This window comes from Passer domesticus, chromosome 3, assembly GCF_036417665.1.
Source record: "Passer domesticus isolate bPasDom1 chromosome 3, bPasDom1.hap1, whole genome shotgun sequence".
Taxonomy (NCBI): Eukaryota; Metazoa; Chordata; class Aves; order Passeriformes; family Passeridae; genus Passer; species Passer domesticus.
In genome coordinates, this window is record NC_087476.1 from 57,670,744 (window position 1) to 57,689,927 (window position 19,184).

The window sequence follows — 19,184 nt, forward strand, 5'->3', positions numbered from 1 at the left end:
ATAACTCACTTCTGATGTAGAGTACCTGTGTAACTGCTGGGGTGTGGATGTTGTACCCTGAATGAGGGTGACAGTGAAGGTGTTGCACTTTACAGTCAAGGTAATAAAGATTGTAAGGTTGCTGTCTGAACAACAATGAACATCTTCCATTCTCTTGTTTTACAGGTTTCCAAGCAACAATCAGTGCTCCACACATGGTAAGTTTTAAACTAGGTGATTAGTATAGTGATTTTATAAATATCCAGGTGCTTTTGAAATAAAATATTTACTTAGTAAATATTTACCTAATAAATTACCCTAGTAAATGAGCAGTTGATTACAGTGACACTTTTGTGAACTGCTTACTGTGAGGAAGTAAAAAATATTGATCAAGATTTTTCTTGCACATGTACAGTAATAGGATGAGGGGTAGTGGGCAAAAAAAAATGTAACATAGGAAATTCTGATCAGTTTCTAGAGTTAAAAAACCTATGAGGGTAGGTAAATACTGAAGCAGGCTTTGCATCTTGTGGAAATTCTGTTCTTTGATATGCAAAGAAGCTGACTGAACAGGGTTCTAAGCAGCCTAATTTAAAGTGCCCAGTATTGAAGTAGGACTGAACCAGAAGATTTCCGGAGATATTTCTACTGTAAATTACTTTGTAATATATAAAATCACAAGAATTCAGGAGTGAATGACAGTGATTCCTATAGTACAGTAATATGGTAATGCCTTTAAATCCTTGGACAGGAAAAAAGATACATTGTACTGAGTTGCAAGTTTCTTTGCCAAGTGGTTTGAGACCAGGTTGAGTGTTCCACTTGGGATTTCAGTGCATACATCTAACCCAGATATAATTTTTCTATGTTCCTTTATTTGAGATAAAAGGTGCATAGAAGCAAGTATTTTGTCTTTGCAATGTTTGGACGGTGTCAAAACACAGTAAAAGTCTGATTCTCTTGACTAAAAACCTTGTAGTTAGCTTAGAATTTACCTGGTTATCAACATAAAAAAAAACCAGGAATTTCTTATAGAGATGTTAACAATATTCTTCAAGAAAAGAATGAAAAAAGTACTGTTGCTAAGGGGAAAAATAAGTATTAATTATGTTTCAAAATTTTAAGTCCCTTAAGTGATTATTTTTCCAATGCTTAGCACTAGTAGTATTTGAAGTGTTAGAGCAAAAAGGTAATATATCCTCTAAGCAATATTAACAAAGAATGTTCTAACAGAGAATATTCTAATTATTTATATTTTCTGGGTGGGATGGATTAAGCTGAAAGAGTGTAGTAGTGGCAATCTCTGAAACATGAAAGAACAAGGCTTTTTAGTGTGCAGCCTATGCATAGTTTGTATACTGGTCCACCACATAGCAAAGCAAAAGTTATCAACTGTGTCTATAGACTACTGCATTTCATCCGTGAGCCTGGCTATCTGCCTTTGTAAGAGACAACTTCTTTTTCCTATTCTTTGATTCAGCAAGTGTGCAAGTAATACAGGAGGTCATTTTAATAGCCATTTTCCTTGATGCTCTGGAGCTGCCTTCTTCCTAGCTTTTGTACCAGGTTATTCCAATGCATATAGCATAATGATAAACTAAATTCTTTATTGGCTGTATACTGCCAGAATATTAAGAGTCACCAGACCTGAGGAGAAATAAACTCATTTATAGTGTTTTCCTTGATATATAAATAGAGTCTGTGCTAGAAGATGAGGCTTTGTATATAAATATTAATAAAAATACACTCATGAAATTTGTTGAAGCCAATGAAATAACAATTATTATGTAATGCAGTTAACTCCTTCCCCCCCCATTTTTTGCAATCGAAATGATTCTGAAATTTCTTACAGAAATGCTCAGGGCATTTCCCAAAATCTCTGAAGAAATTAACATATATTGAGTAAAACAGACACTTAAAATAATTTGAAATTTTCTCTGTGTTCTCTTAGCATGCATATGCACTTGAACTTCTATCTGATCAGCTACATGAAGGAGCCAAAGCACTTGATGTAGGATCTGGAAGTGGAATTCTTACGGCATGCTTTTCGCGAATGGTGAGTTGTTTAGTTTAATCACTTGATCATCAAAACTGCTTGGGCTAGAGTGTATCTCTGAATTACAGGACAAAAAAAAGCATCCTTCATAGTGGACTGAAGTATATTATACAGAAAATAATTTACTCTCCTGGGTATGACTGTTCCTATTTCTTATGGTAGCTATAGTAGATGTTGAAGTTAAATAGCCCAATAAATTGTGTAATGGTGATAGAAACCACCTAGTGAGGAAGTTTAAGGTTTTTGGATTGTTTGGGGGTTTTTCTAATGATTGAATTTTATTTGCTGCTTTATATCTTGAAGGAAGACATTTGTCTTGAACAGTTCAAATTTTGTTATCTTGTGTGGCTGTGAATGTTCTCATTGTGATAAATTGTCGTGCATTCCTGTTACAATGAGAGCTTAGTGAGGCGTAAAAGAATCTTATTTCCACAGGAAAATATCTTGTCTATATAATAAATTGTCTTTGAATTGAATTGCTTTCTTATATTGCACAAGCATAACTGTAAGTATCCATTTAACCTTTTTAAAGTTAGATATTAATTTGAATTTTACGTCTTTGCCAAGTAACTTAATCTCAGTTGTGTTATTCAACCCGTACCTAAGGAATTTTTTGTGTTCTTCCCTATCTTACATGGGGAAAAAAAGATTAAAAAAATTGGGTTTTAGTGGCTGTAGCTATTGTATTCTTAGACTGATTAATGAAGAGTAATATAATAAGTTTTTCTTTCTCTGTTCCAGGGCTTTATAATTGCTTTAGGATTAGCAGAGACCTTCATTAAATTGCCAACTAGATTTTTTGTTTTGTCTTTCTGCAAAGTTAATTTGAAATGTATTGATACATATGATAATTTCTCATTTAGGTTTCTTTGCTACTTAGTTTTCTGTTTTCAAGCACCAGTCTTAGTCTGCAATCACTTCTGTTGCCAGTGTTAAGAGTTAGCTGAGAGTGTTGAGGACTGGGCAATGCACTTGCAAAAGTATTTAGGTTTCTAAGTGTTAGCTGCAAAATCTGAAAAAAAAAAAAGTAGTTGAAATAAGTTAACCAAACTGCAGCTTAGAAGAAGACTTAAATGGCACTTAATTCAACTGGATGCCTGTTATTTTTGGTCTGTGAAGTCAGTAATCAAATGCTAGCATAGGAACGCCAATCCTACAAGCATTAAAACTTTTGTCCAGGCTATATGTATTTCTCTCTGAAGTTATGAATGCATAAAGGAATAGCCATTTTCCATAGGATGTGCTAAATTGTAGTTGTGCACTTTTTTCTACTAAAACAAGCTCTGGAGAAGTCAGAATCAGCACAAAAAGGAAATATTTTTCCAAATTTCCTGAAGTTAATCCCTCTATTTTATTTTTGCCATAAGAATGTCATGTGCCTCTTACGAATCCTCCTTGGTTGTTTGCATTGGAATGGCTTACAGACATGTGTCATGAAAAATTGAGTAAATGCTTTCATTCTGCTTGATAGCACTACTAACAGTAACAAAAACTTGAAAGAAGTTTTCAAGTTTTTTTCAAGAAAGATGCTTACATCCTGATTACTGGGGATGCAAGCATCATAAAATCACCCCAGGACAAAGTATATTATGGGAATTAATGGTAGAGCATTTTGCCACAAACATTCAGTTGGAGATGTGCTTTTTGTGCTTATGCTGATGTTGCTTCTCAGTCTAATTGAGATCTAGAATTAGTAGCTCACATTTGTGGCACAAGTGCCTCAGTGCTCATGGATGACAGCTTTACTCTTATGATGATAATCTCATTTGTGGTACCTCTGGGAAAGCTTTATGTTTACTAAGTCTAGTAAAGTTTCCTGAAGATTGTTGTTTAGATTTTCATGTTAAACTTCTGGGATAATTTTGTAAGCTATGTAGATAAGTTTAAGTTTACTTACTTTTGAAGGTTGCTGGCAAATTAAATTAATTAGAGTTTTCATCCTATCAGTACTGGATTTATGAAAAAAGTGGGGTATATTTTTATTCTTAACATAGAGATCCAAAAATTGTGCCTTTTTGTGTTGTCTCAATTGCATGTGCTTCACAGTTCCAGGGTAATAGGGCAACTGATGAGGATCAGAAATAGCATAATGGGCTGTCACATGCAGCAGGAGGTTCTCTTACTGTATCAGACTATTTCATGCTCTGACCATTTTGCTAAATTTTCGTTTTAGTGATGTTACTGTTTGGAATATACTGGATCTTTTGCCAGCTTATGGTACAGCTGGCTGCCAGGCATTCCTCCAAACAGCAGCCCATGGCTGTCATTGTGAAAACTTGCTCTGTGTCTTGCTCTGTTTCAAAGGCTGGGGTGATGGTCTTCCACTCAAACAAGAAAAGCTAACACTGCTTTTTTAGTGTTTTTAACATAGGACTTGTTCATAATAAAACAAAAAAATTCCCCAGGATAACCAGTTACTAATTTTTCATGTCTTAACAATATTAAAATATAAGATACAGAAACATAAACAATGCATTTAGATGTGTCCAAAGACAGTTGTTAGGCAACATGGGCTCTGCTAGGACATGCTGTGCTATTGTGGTCTTTGAGCTGGATCCTGTTAAAAGTGGTCAGATTTTTTTAAGATTTGGATTGGTTTTGAATTTTTTTCTGGACTAAAGACAAAATTCTGGAAGAAATACCTGTAATGGAGAAATTTTTGTTAGTAGATCTTTTTTCCCCTCTCAGAATACAGAAATTTTGTGACCTTTTTTGAGTTAAGAGCTCTCAGAAGTTCCACTCTTCCTGTGGAGGAGAGCTGTAAATCTGAAAGCAGATTCATGAATGCAAGCATGAGTGGAACGTAGTTTGTCCATGACTGGTAATTGCAGCATTTGCTTCTGAAAGAATAGGAATCTTAAGATGATTTTGAATAAAAATCATGAAGAACCCTAATCTGTAGTAAGTTTTATTCAGTGGGAAAAGAGATCAGTTCTAGTCTTTGTCCTTGACGTGTTTACTTTTTATTGCAGGTAATGAAAACAAACATGATCAAATTTAACTTCTAAAAATTCCAAGAAAAAACAATATAACATAACTGAATCACATCTCAAAAACATCACTCTAACAAGTATTTATAAAACTGTGCAGACACACTTTAATTATCAGATGCTTCTAGCAGTCAGAATTTGTCATTTCTAACAGTAGTTTTAATAACATTGGGAAAATATACTTCCACTTTCCTGTTTTTGTTTTTATTTTAGAGAAATGAGGTCAGGAAGTATATATTCTGTAAATAAAGCTAGCAGAAATTGTTCAACTGTGTATTTTTATTCCAGGTTGGTCCCAAAGGACAAGTTGTAGGAATTGATCATATCAAAGAACTAGTAGATGACTCAATAAATAATGTCAAAAAAGACGATCCCACATTGCTGTCTTCAGGAAGAGTGAAACTGATTGGTGAGCATCAGACTGATATACTTACTAATTAAACTGATATTCTTTCTAGCAGTTGGTTGAAAATGACTGAATTGGATGTTATTAAAAGTTTGAATTTAATAAGCCGAACCCAAGAAAGAGAAGCCAAATGAAAACTTTAAAATTTGTCTTTAGGCCTTTGAAAATCAGTATCTTCCCCCAGTTTTCAGACTATGACTTCTGGTGATCTCAAAGACTGTATAATCATTCTACTAGAAAAGGTTAACTGGGGAGTGGTTTTTTTGTGAAAATACATGCTGAAAGTCTGTCATGTTATGTTTGATATTTAAAATTGGGGTTGAATTCACATCTGTTCTTGAATAAATACCCTGTCATCTGAATTTGAGTGTTTTAACAAAGCCTTCACACTTCTGATAGGGTGGTTGAGAAAGCTGCATGTGAAGATTCAAGTGGAAAAAGAACTAGATTGGTAGTATGCACCACAGATGTTTATTTAACTTGTTTTTAAAATTGACAGTTAGATGTTAGGGAAGTGATTGACACCAAAGTACATTAATTCAGTTAGAGTAACTGAGAGGAAATAATGTCCAAATGATAGCAGGATGGTGAATTATTTTAAATAAAGGGTTTTTTACTTAAAAAAAAAGATTTTTTTTCCCTTTGTTTGTTTGGGATTTTTTGTTTGGTTATTGTTTGTTTTTCTTAGAATATGCAAGGCTGGCAAGAGGAAAGTGTTATTCTATTCATTAAGTTAAAAAATAGAGGTTGAAGGGCTGGATGTTTTTTGAGGCTTCTTACAAGAACACTTGGAAAAATTATTATTATGTGATGTTTGGCTCTTAGCTTAACTACCATTTTGATTCTTGGTCTTTTCTTGTAAATGAGGGACTTTTCTAAATGTTTTTTAAATGAGTTTATCAACATGTACACGTGTATAAAATGCAATGTATCTCACTGAGAACACTTATGTCTCAGAACTTCTTGGAAAAAGAAGTTAGACTGCTGGGGCTATAGAGGGGGAATGAGGAAATAAATTCCATTGATGTTGTACAAAAGCAATTTTGACTTATGTTTCTGGTTGTTCTTGAAACAAACTCTGTAGGTCTTGCAAGTCTGGAATTCTAAGTAAGCATCATTGTATTATTTTTGACTATGTAGCAGGGTGACTAAGAGACTTCTGGATAGTTTTATTGTGAGGTACATTTTTAAAAAGTACAGATGGGCAAGTAACACTTCTGTGAATTAGGTTGAGAACAATGTTTCAACTGTGTTGGATTCCTGAGAGCTCTTTGATGTGGAGCAAGAATCCAGACAGCTGTTAATTTAAAACAAAAACACAGGAACAGAAAACTCTACCCAAAACCCCCCATCCCAAACACACAAACAAAAAAGTTACGAAAAACAGTTGATTGATGATGGGAGCTGTATGAAATAAGACCAGGTGTGTCAATTGCTGGCTTTCCACAGTGTGCTTCAGACATTGTACTCTGCTTTGACATATCTCACATATACCATAACTGCATTTCAGGAACACCAAAATTATTTTGGGGTGTCTCAGTAGAACTGCACTGAGAAGTTTGGAATAAGTATACTTGGATTAACATGTCTTTTTGTTAGTTTGCAGGTTTTTTGGCTTTTTTTTAATAACTTGATTTTTATTTTGTTTCCTCTTAATATCAGGAGGAAGCCTTTGAGGTGAATCTCTCAAGTGCTTCTACTTACCACTCTTTTGCTCACATGAGAGTACTCCTGGAAAGCACAAAATTTGATTCCTTTTGAATGAAACTAGACAAGATTATGTGTTCTAATAAGCAGCTAAATATGCTTGATATGTGCATATTAAGACAATAAGACTTAGATCTAGGCTGCAGTGATTATCCTGAAATGCATATGTTGCATGGATGCCAGGTTTGCTGTACAGATCTGCTTCTGTTGTACTGCACTATTTGCTGATGCAGCCATAGTCAGTGGGGATGAGGGATTCTAAATGACTAAAGGAAGTAATTTTCTTCTGTTTCTGTGCTCATGCTACAGCTCTGTGTGAAACAGGTCTCCATAGAGGCGCTGAAGGCTTGGGTACTGTGATCAGCAGATCAGGTCTAGATTTATAATCAAGCTGCAGAACCCTTTATATCAAAATGTCCTGACATTTTTTCCTCATCATCACGTGCCACCCTCCACCACGATTACTTTACTAACAGGCTGCATGTAACTGGAGATGTGAGTAGGATAGAGGACATTCAGGATGTACACACAGGCTGAAAATTTGGGCTGCTCTTTCCCCTTGAACATTGAATAATATAATAATTTGAATGACATTGAATATATGAATGCCAACTTAACTATTTTTTAAATGTTCTGGGTATGTAAATCTGTGTTGCCATTGTGGGTGGATATATTTCTTCTGTAACTATAAGAATTTTTGTGAATTTTAGAAGGGAAGAGCCATGCTGTGTGTGATGCATATGAAGGAGCATGATTTTTTTTTTTCCCTTTGGATGTGTGCTGTTTTTGAAGATGTTAGCTATTAATTCTGAGAGCAAAGGAATTAGTTGGTTTTGGGTCTGTTTTACTGCTGTCAGTGAAGTGGTAAGATGTGCAGAAGTCACATTCCAACTTCTCTGGAGAGTGCACTAGGGACATTTATGTCTCAGAATACATGTGTTCTTCAGAAGTGACAGCAATTTCTTTCACAGCTGCTTCTTCCTCTTGGCAATCACTTCTTTTGCCAGCAATACTGGAGACCACTGCTTCTAATGCCTGCTGTGCACCCTGGGGAATGAGGATCTGCCTCCTTGTGTTACTAACATATCTTTTAGCAATATCTGTATGAATAAGCTAAAGAAACCTTTCTCCGGTGCTATCTCTGATGGAACAGCAGCTTGATTTTGTAACACATCATTGCTGCTTATTTAGAAGGGTTGTACAGTGCTATTAAGATATAAGTATAAATTACATATTTGGTGGCATTGAGGTGATTGTTCCAGTAGGATCCACTTTGGCAGTCAGAAGGATTACACCCTGGAAATACTGGAACTTTCATTACTGGTGATCTCTTTCCATCTGACTTAGTGGAAATGCTGATCAATAGGGAGGAAGTCTCTTGAAACACTGGTACTTCTTGCTTGGCAGCTTTTGCTTGTGGTCCTTGGTTAGAGCTTGTGGTGGTCAGAATTGATGGTATTTATGTCATTATTTATGATTGTATTTAACCACTATTTATGTCACTGACCTCTAAGAGGCTTCTCAGATTCTGAGGAAATGTGCTCTTTTAAAGAGCGTGGATGCAAAGGTCCTAGCCAGGGTCATCTTTCAGGACCTCAAGACTTCAGTTTTAATTGTTTTGAGGAGCTGTCCAGGTCTTCCTGTACTGTCTTGGATACCAAAGGGTGCTCTTACTGTCCAGATGGCCTTCCTTATCATGGAGGTCAAAGTGAAACCTGCTGTGGTGACCATGCTTTTTTCCTGCCTTGTGAGTTTTTGGAAGGCAAAAAGTTAACAGATTTTCAGCCTCTGACTAGGGTGTAGCACTTCCTTTGACTTTCAGTTTCAATTAACCTGTGATACTGGTGTTTGCACAGAAGTCAAAGCTCAGCCCAAAGATGGGAAGCCCCAAATTACTTGTGCTGATCAGAGCACTAACGTCTATGTTTTTTCTTCTTGACTGATTATTAGAACTTCTGTAATCACAGAGTATGAATTTATGGATGCTTCAGCCTCATTTACTGCATTTGTTCTAAATAACTCCAGAGAGAGCCTGCCTAACTTGCTCTGATTTCCTGTTGCTTTCCTATAAATACTGTGGATGCCATATTCACATAGGCTTCTTTCAAAACTTAACTCAAGGTCCAGTTTAGTTTGTCACATTTCATTTGCTTTAAAACCCCAAACTGTTACTCTTTCGTTCTGCATAACTGGGATTGTATGAGACATTTATTACAGAGTGCTTCTCCATGAGTTTTCCACCAAAGCTCAAGCAGCACTGGTAACCTCTGAAAACCTTAATTGCTCCTAGCATCTTCCAAGCAGCCACCTGGAGCTTTAGCCATAAATCTGACCTGGCTCTCTGTGCTAGCAGTGATTGTCTGCAGGGAGAATAGTGAGGCCCATCTGCTGGAATGTGGGGTGTGCAGAGGTTACTGCAGTACTGCATTCATGTATGCATACAGCTGTGGGCTTTTGTTCCAACTGGTAGTGCAGTTGGAGGCATATAGTCCATGGGAACACTGCCTTTGTGTTTTCCTCACCTTTGGAGTCTTCTAATATGTGCTTCTGACATTCAATGCTTTGGACTTATGATTTGCATTATATTTAGGAATGGTGTGCAGGAAGACAAGGCAAAACAAAGTGTATGTTCTAAGAGGGTAAATGAGGGGGAAAACTTACCGGCACTGGAATTGGTAGGGAGCATCAATACTTTAGTCTCTTTTCTAGGTGGACCATGTGTTTCCCAGAACTTTCATTATAAATCCATGCTTTCTAATTTCAGATGCTTCAATAGTGTTTAGTATGTTTTATAAGCATGTGTATGCACATATAAGGGTGTTTTGTTGCATTTATTTTCCAAATGTGTTCATTTTTTTACATGTAGATATGGGAAACCAGCTGTTTTGTCAGTCCTTTTGAAAATGTTTTAAAAAATAGTGTTTTCTTGCAGTGGGAGATGGACGAATGGGATATGCAGAAGAAGCTCCCTATGATGCAATTCATGTTGGAGCTGCAGCCCCAGTTGTGCCCCAAGCAGTAAGCCTTTATGTTCTGTGTGTGTGTTTCTGTAATATCTTAGCTGTAGAGAGTGCTTTGCATACATCTATATGTAAAATACTTGGTAGCTTGCACTGCTGGGAGTATCAGTGGGCAGTGTGGTATTACTGTATGGTGTGGGGTTTTTGTCTCTGTTACAATTGGGCTTCCTGTTGGTTTGATAAAGCTGTATGTTCTAATAACTCTGCTCTAAATAAACATATTTTAAAATGACATGTGTGCAACCATCTCTTACAACAATGAACTGGAGCATTTTATTTAACAAGATAATTCAATTTTATCAAACAATGAGTTACAAAATTTAAGTGTGTTTCCCAAGTTCCAAAGCACTGAGTCTGTTGAAAATAAAATGCTCAACTGGAAGTATAAACAGTGCTATTTGTTCGTAGGTTTCAGAATGGATACAGGGCAGTTCTTACTAGAGAAGCTGAAGAGTAACTAGGAGCTTTAGAGTGTGCATACATATAGTCCATTTTTACAGATAAGTTTTTTTTTCTCTTCCTTTCAACAGGCACATGGTAATACATAGCATGATTTCTATATGCTAGATGCCACTTAAGGTTTTTAAGTCATAGTGAGGGATAGTGAAAGACTGGGCTTTAATGTGCTAGAGATAGATGGGACATTTCCAAACAATGACCAGTGGTGGTGGGGTTTTTTTTTTTACTTCATGTTTTTAAAGTAGGTTATATTTTTAGTTTGTTTTTTTTGAGGGGGATTTATTTGTTAGGGTTTTGTTGTTTGAGGTTTTTTGTTGTTTTTTGTTTTTTTTGGTGGAGGATGTTCCCAGCAAAACTGACAAAGTTGACAATTAAAAATGTAATGGAAAAGTTATTTGTAATATTTGTAACAGTTCTTAATTCTTAATTATAACTTTCGTTAGCAATGGGGATTAAGTGGTTTTTTTTTCATGACGTCTGGGAAGTATGAAATTTTCCTTGAGACTACTGTGATTAGCCTCCTTTAACTATAGAAAAAAAATGCAAGCATTTGTCACATACTATGTTTACGTGTCACTTATCGTAATCATATTCATATATTTTAGACCAGTTTCACAAAAGGCTGTTCCATTCACAGAATGAAAGAGGAGCTGTTGGGTAGTGAGTGTGTTGTAGACAAAATTTTTCCAGGAAGAGAAATAATGAAAAGTCACCAATCTCAAATCTTATTCTGAGGGCTTAAGGGGAGATCAGTTACCCCCAGAATTTTTGGCAATGGGCCTGTACTGATGCACAATAACTATTGAACAGTTAAACAATTTCAAAAGATTGAATCTGTTGTAAAAATAATTTGTGATTTACATATTTCCCCCACATATATAGAAAATAAAACTGCAACCTACCCAGTTAATTAAATTATTTTACTGTAATACCAGTTGTTGTACCATGTTGCTGTGATACTCTCATTTTCAGTGCATTTTTTATTTTTCTCATGGAAGTAGTTATCTACTGCATAAAAGTAGATAAATACATAATGGCAAAGCTATTAATCTACTGTAACAAACTTTGGATCCAGCTTCTCTGAAATGGCTGGTTACATTCTAATTTCTGTGTTGTGTTCTAGCTTATAGACCAGTTAAAACCTGGCGGAAGATTGATATTACCAGTTGGCCCTGCTGGGGGAAACCAGATGCTCGAACAGTATGACAAACTAGAAGATGGCAGTGTCAAAATGAAGCCTCTGATGGGAGTGATATATGTGCCTTTAACAGATAAAGAGAAGCAGTGGTCCAGGTGGAAGTGATTTTCTGTTCCACTTACTTCTTCCACACACATGCAAGGTGAAAGGGTGTGAATTTTAAGCAGATAGACTGCAAGGCCTGCCTTTGCTGCTGTCATTGCTTTCTGCTCCTCCATACCATGAAAAGTGACTCAGTCTGCATTACTACATCACCCAAAGGAGGTTATGCTAAGTTTGAGTTAAATTAAAAGCAGAAGAAAAATATTGCATGGGTTGCACTTTGTCTTTTTTGGACATGTTTTCTTTAGTCTTTGGTGTTTTGAAGATTCTTATTTGTTGTTTTAAACACAGTATTTTCTAAGGTTAAACTTTTAATGATTTTTTTATAACTATTTTGCCCAATAATTAGGGTGAAGTGTAAAATTTTACTTAATAAATACTGTTTTGTCCTTTAAGTTAGTGGTAATTGGGTGTTCATTTTTTATTTTTCTGAAACACTACAAATGAAGAAAAATCTTTGTAAAATCCTTTGTGGAAAATGTAGATGATCTTGCAAGCTTTTCCTTTAAGCTTCCAAGTTGCAAAAAGTAGAAAAGATAATTCCTTCTTCCCTCAAGTATAAATGTAGTTGAGTAGTGTTTAGAAAATTTTCCCAGACATGTTATTAGAAGTCTGTCATCTGTCTCTGATGGGGCAGTATTTGTATTTGCCAATACAGCAAACTAAAGGCCTTTCTAGAAGTAGGAAACCTTCCAGTTTGCTGAATTGAAAAGCCAGTAATAAATGAATAAATAAATAGACTCAATGCAGCTGTCAGCTTAAGCCATGCTAGGCATTAGTATGTGAATGAACAAAGCAGCAGTGCTGTTTTGCTTCCTGGCAGAAAGTGCTTGTGAATGTATTATTGGCATTAGTGAAGTGCAGAGATGTGCATTGAGCTCTGAAAACAACTCTTGAGCTTCATAGTCTAAATTTAGATTTTTGCTTTTTTCCCCTTGATATTTTGGAGTATGGCTTGTGATTTGAATACATGAATATTCAGTCTAACCTATCAAAATATTCATACAAAGTGCAAAATAAAGCAGTTTGCATACTGTTGCTTAGTGAAACCTCATTTCAGTGTTTCTTGGATTACTGTATAGCCACCACGTACAAATTACTCTTAAAACAACTTCAGTGAGATACTGCTTAGTTCACAGCTTGTGAAGCGTGCTTGTTATTCAAATGTTCTGTATTTGTTATGCAAATGAAGGCTTTGGCCTCGAATGTTGCCAGTATTCCCTCAGTGTGGTACTCAGGGGTTTCCTGCCTCTTGTAAGGCTTTGGAAGCTTTCCTTTGTGGTCGGTTTCCTCCTCTGGCAAATGTTTTATTTAAGTTTGGAATCCCGCTTGCTCTAAAAAAGAGTAGTCATCTTCTTAAACCATCCTTCTCTCAGAGAGTTTTCATAGATTTTTTTCTATTTCCACCTGATCTGATTATAGTAGCAATTGGTATCCCAAAAAAAGGATAGCAGTACGTGTTCATAAAACACTTTAAGAAGGGTGTCTGGAATGACAGTGTTTATCCCTTGCTACAAGTGAAGGTGGGGTACTGTGTTAAGGACTAGAATTCTGAGTTTTTAGCATCTCTTTGGTGCAGTTTGGTATTTCATTTTGTCTGCTAGCTTGGAAAGAGCTTTGTGGAAAGCTCTTTGAAAGCTTGGAAAGAGCTTGTCTTTGGGCCTTCTTCAGTCATGTATACTGTAGAATTATTTTCCCCAGAAATTCATACCAGTTTCTGTGCTTTTCTGAAGCACTTCTTGATTTTATTTATTTATTTTTAATTTAAGAAGTTACAGTGGTGTTATCAGAAAATATAAGTGCTTGGCCTGAAGGGTTCATCTGCAATGGCATAGAGACTGTATCTTGCTCTGTACATTTAAATTTTGTTCAGTCTTGAAACTCTCTGTTAAAGAAAATCTCAGAAGTCCTCTTCTTGTGACATTTGCTATTTCTTTAATTGTCCTTTTTGTGATCTGATGAAAATTCCCATTCCATTTTCTAGGATAACTGTCAGTATACTGCTGACCTTACAGGAGGTCACATCTTTCTTTTCTTTGTTTTTCCTTGTTGGTGGCTATGAAGTATATGGTCAGGCAGCTGCTGCTAAGGAAATTCCTAATTATAAGTCAGCATTTGCTATCTATGCTCGCATCAAAGATGAAAGAGCTGTTTTTTCTTCACTTCCTAGATTTCATTTTTTCTTTTCTAAATTGCTCAAGATCTGTGAGCAGAGTTCATTTAGAGACTCCTCTGAAAAAGCATCTCTAAGTGTTTCTGTAATAAAAGTCTGTAGTATATGGGAGACTAGTTGATGTAAATCTCAAATTCATTAAACAACAATCATTTAATATTAGCTCAATTCTGTGTATTTAGTTTGTCATTCTTTTAGTTTACATTATGTGATTTCATTCCTAATGCAGGTAACTCTTTTATTGCATTGAATGAAGAATGGGTGTCCCTTCACAGAATACAACTGATAGGCCAGCAGCATTTTCATGGGGTAGCAGACCCTCCAGCTGGCATGAAAGAAGCTGTTTAAATTTTTGCTGAGCCATTCACATTTTAGAACATCCTTTAATGGGGCTGTAAGGTGATTTTGCAAAGGAGTACAACACTCTTAAGTGGTGTTTGAGGTCAACCCCATCTTCAGGTATTTTGTATCATGCTTCACTATGTAAAACTGGAACTTGTAGCAAAAGGAAGTCTGGACTAGCTGGAAGGAAAAGATTCCTTGGATTTCAATACATTGCTAAGTATCTTACTTGTGAATACTGTTAAATTTCTTTACATTTAGGCCATGACTTTGTAGTTTTGGCTCAGTTGCAGTAATACTTTTTCAAGCTCCCAATATTAGTGGGAATCCTCTCAAATGTGACTCCCTGGGACATTCAGAAGTAGAATATACACAGGAACCCTATCTCTGGTACAAAACAAAACAATGCTGTGTGCCAGAGATCCAGCAGTCAATGCCCAGTTATGTGATTATACTGATAAGGGTATCCTTTCACATAAAACTTCAATTGTTTTGGGTTTTTTAACTGAAAAATAGGATGGAGAGAGGGCCTCTTGTGTTGCACAGTTGGGAACATGGCTTGATGGCTGCCTTGTGGGCAGATCTTGTATAAATTAGGATCTCTCTGGTTTTACTTCTCTGTGAAATAAAACTTTCTACTTATGTGGAAAGACAACTGTAAGTGTCACAGTTGTATTATTTAGTCGTATAATATATAGAAAACACGTTTAAGGTCATTGAGTCTGACTGTTAACCTGGTGCTGCCAAGTCCACCACTAAACCTGATCCTAAGAGCCACTAAACCTTGTCCTGCTGGCCGTGCTACTGCTGATGCAGAGGCATAAGAGAGTAACAATGTAAATAACATCAATGAGACTCTGTTGCATTTTGGATTTGATTTCCAGACCGGCAGCTTTTTAAAAATTTTAACAACTACTTTTGTCTTACATATTGTATTAGTAGAAATTATTTATAAATGTCATGCTGAATTTATATTTGCTGATAAAATACAAAATTATAATGACCTTTCTGAAGAAAAGCTTCAGTGACTAAACTGGGGCTGTTACTGTATCCCACTTACCTGTACATAAACCAAGATTAACACCCTTTTGGAAAATGTATTTATTAGGATACATTTTAATATGTTTCTGCTTAGAAACTCTTATTCAGTGTTACAAGTGCCCCTGATGAGCTAGTTGATCAATTTAGTTTGAAATTAGCAGATATTGTTTGCTGGAATTCCTCAGGTCCTGCAGAGTAATGATTATGTTTTAAGTTTTTATTTTACTTTGGCAAAAAGAATCTCCTTACAAAATATTTTAGGTTAAATTTAAGAATTATGAATTATGTGTCAAGGTGATTTGGCCCTGACTGAATGCCAGCTGCTCACCAAAACTGTTCCCTCCACAACTAGACAGAGGAGAGAGAATACAATGCAAGGCTTGTGACTTAAGGACAGGTAGAGATCACTCACCAATTACCACCATGGGTACAAGAGACTTGACTTGGGGATATTAATTGAAATTATTGCCAAGCAAAATCAAAACAGGATAATGAGAGGTAAAACAAACCTTCAAAACACCTTTCCTGCACCCCTTCTGCCTCCTTCCTAGCCCCACATCCTGCCCCCTAGCAGTGCAAGGAGGCAAGGAATGGGGTTTACAGCCAGTTAGTCACACATTCTTCCTGCTGCTGCTCAGGGAGAGGGGTCCTTCCTCTGCTCCAGTGTGGGGTCCCTCCCACAGGACACAGTTCTCCCTGAACTTGTCCAGCGTGAGTCCTTCCTATGGGCTGCAGTTCTTCATGAGCTGCTCCAAGGTGGGTCACTGTTCTTGGGATGCAGTCCTGCAGGCACAGCCTGCTCCAGTGTAGGTTCTGCACAGGGTGACGAGTCCTACCAGGAAACCTGTTCCAGTGTGGGCTCCTCTCTTCATGGGCCTGCAGGTCCCTGCCTGGAGGCTGCTCCAGCACATTTCCCACAGGGTCACAGCCTCCTCTCAGGCATCCCTGCTCCAGCATGGGCTCCTCCAGGGGCTGCACGTGGATCTCCGCATCCCTGTGATCCTCCAAGGGCTGCAGGCCCAGCCTCACCATGGTCTGCACCAGGGGCTCCAGTGGAATCTCAGCTCCAGCACCTGGAGCAGCTCCTGCCCCTCCTCCCCTGATCTGGGTGTCTGCAGTTCCTCTCACATGTTCTCACCCCGCTCTTCTCTGCACAATAACTGTTTTCTTTGTTGAATATGTTGCCACAGAGGTGTTGCTTCCATTCCTGACTGGCTCAGTGTTGGCCAGTGGAGGGTCTGTCTGGGAGCCAGCTGGTGTTGGCTCTGTAGAACCTGGAGGAAGCTTGTGGCAGCTTCTCACAGAAGCCACCCCTGCAGCACCCCCCCGCCACCACCAAAACCTTGCTAGGAAAACCCAATACAATTATGTAAAGGTTTATGTGATATACCTGATACTGTAAATTACAGAAAAAAAAATCCTTTATCACTTCAATTTATTCTCAATTTTATGATTGATCATAGCAAATAATAAATATTTTATAATAGCACCTTTCTAGATTAAAATGCTGTAAGTCTAAATATTGCATCTTTAAAGTTATAAAGTGAGAAATAATGGGCTGCTGAAACTGAGTTGATGCTGTATTTCTAATTCATAAAAGGCTACACTCTGAATTTCACTTTCAGTAATGACAACATGTTTTTCGTAGATAAATGATGTATTGAGAAGGGAAAGTCAAATGCTGCCTAATGACAAGAAAATTGAAGTGGATCTAAAAGAGTGAGATACAGATTTCAGATAGATTTATAAATGTTTGTTCAAATATTTAATTTGAATGCCTTTCACTAAAGTGGCAGTGAGGGATCACAAAGCTGCATGAGTTACTTGTATCCCAAATGTATTGTTGATAAGATCATTGATTCTTTATAGTTTGTAATTTACCTGAAAAGCTGCACATTAGAATTTTTCTTGTTTTTTTTGTTGGATATTCATAATGGGAAGTGTAGAGTATTCATGTATATGTTTTCCCTAGTAGCAAGCAAAAATTTTTCAAACTTTCTTACATTTTTTTTCAAGAATAGTAACCTTAAGCTAATGACTTCTGAAATTTGCTTTAACTTGAGTTTACAAAGTTGCTTTGATACCTCAGCTGATAGATGAGTGGTTCTCCTGCTGTAATTCCAAAAGCCTGAGAAGGACTACAGTGGTGACTTAAACCCTAAATATATATATTGCTTGCTAAGCAGGAGCTGGTAAGCAGATTGGAAGGAGTGCATATATGAAGGTGGAGAGAAATTACGTGAGTTGTGTAAGAGTCACAGTAAATAGCTGTGGCCAGAAAGAATACAAATCAGTAGATCTTTTCTGTGGCTCTAGAGGACAACAGGATAGCTTTAACAAGGAAAGAGCAATCTTTTGAGTCTCCTTTTAAGCTTTGCAGCAGGACAGATTTTGTTGTACTACTGAGAGGATGGGATAATTATCCTGATTCTTACCAGTCGCTGAAACATGGTGGATTTCATAGCTTGGCAGTTTCTGATCCATACAGGATCAGCTCAGGTGAGCTGATGCTGGTTTGTAATATGTATTTATGTCTGCAAGCTGTGCTACCTTAGGAAGAAAGCTGACAACTGTTACCTATCAGGCCATCTGAGACTTTTCTGGCACTTTCTAATATATACATTCCAATAATGAACATATAAATTCAACTTCTATCTGTAGAAAATAAATGCTGTATAATTTTAACACTTATATCAGGGATTGGTTTGGGCTGGCATGCTGTTGTTAGATTAATGACTAGTGAAGAGCAAGTGAAAAACCTCTTGAGGAAAGCTGATCCTCTTAATACAGTAAATGTTCTAAAAATAAAATATGAAAATCCTTATTTTGAATGTCACATACAGGATGTAGTGGTCAAGAATATGTTAAAGGAATGAAAAATAGCAACAATTAAAACATTGCCATGCTAATACAATTTATTTTAAATTATATAGTTATATAATACTTACATGTTTTAAGTAGAAATATCACTTTGGAAAAGAAAAAACAACCCCACACTTTAAACACCTTAAATGCATTAGCAACATTATGCAAAAGCCCTGCTAACATCTGTGGCTAGGTGGAATCATTGTGTTTAATAGTTTCAAGGTAAATACAAAATGTTTCTTAGGCTTACAGTTGCTTGAGGATCTGCCTTGTATTTGAAGGATTATGAATTGCTTGTCACAGTAGAAGAGCAGGGTTTTATAAAGCTGTGAGTGTGTGGTAGGAATCAGGATAAAAATCACACCCACAATTAGGCGTATGAGACTCAGCCAGCAACAGCAGTAGTCATTACTTACACACACTTCTTGAAGTTGTAAAAATTAACTGATGATGCAGCTCCTGGAAGTGTTAGGGATGAATGAAGCACTTGTCCTGAATTCACTGGCACTGCATTTTAAACTGGGTATCAGATGTTCATTTCTTTTTCTCTGTTTAAAGTAAGCAATACCCATTCTGTGAGACAGGCAAATACGGAGAGCTTCCAAACCTTTAGCTATAAACAGATTTTTCTTTATCCCTGCCAAGATGTGTTCTTCCACCTCCTGCTTTTTTCTGCTGTGTGTAATTACTGCAGTGCTCTAAAGCTGTATGATTAGTACTTTACTATTAGGAGGCAGTGCAAAGTGCAAAGAATGCAAATATTTATCACTTACAAATCACAATGTTTGCATCCCAGCTGCATTAGATAGAAAACTAGTCATTTAAGCACTAGTTTCTACAGCCTTT

General features: G+C 36.7%; 1 protein-coding gene across 7 annotated transcripts in view; it reads left to right on the forward strand.

Annotated features, from left to right (window-relative positions):
• The window catches only part of PCMT1 (protein-L-isoaspartate (D-aspartate) O-methyltransferase), a 36,415-nt gene that overhangs the window by 14,020 nt on the left and 3,211 nt on the right, over positions 1-19,184 (forward strand). For 4 of the 7 annotated variants that reach the window (XM_064413300.1, XM_064413301.1, XM_064413298.1 and 1 more), the window contains exons 3-7: positions 166-197; positions 1,931-2,035; positions 5,314-5,434; positions 10,071-10,156; positions 11,741-11,910. In XM_064413300.1, coding sequence (XP_064269370.1) covers positions 166-197; positions 1,931-2,035; positions 5,314-5,434; positions 10,071-10,156; positions 11,741-11,910 — 514 coding nt within the window. Of the gene's footprint in view, positions 1-165; positions 198-1,930; positions 2,036-5,313; positions 5,435-10,070; positions 10,157-10,566; positions 11,721-11,740; positions 11,958-19,184 lie in introns of those variants that run through there. The other 3 variants (XM_064413302.1, XM_064413299.1, XM_064413303.1) reach the window with 3 other exon arrangements.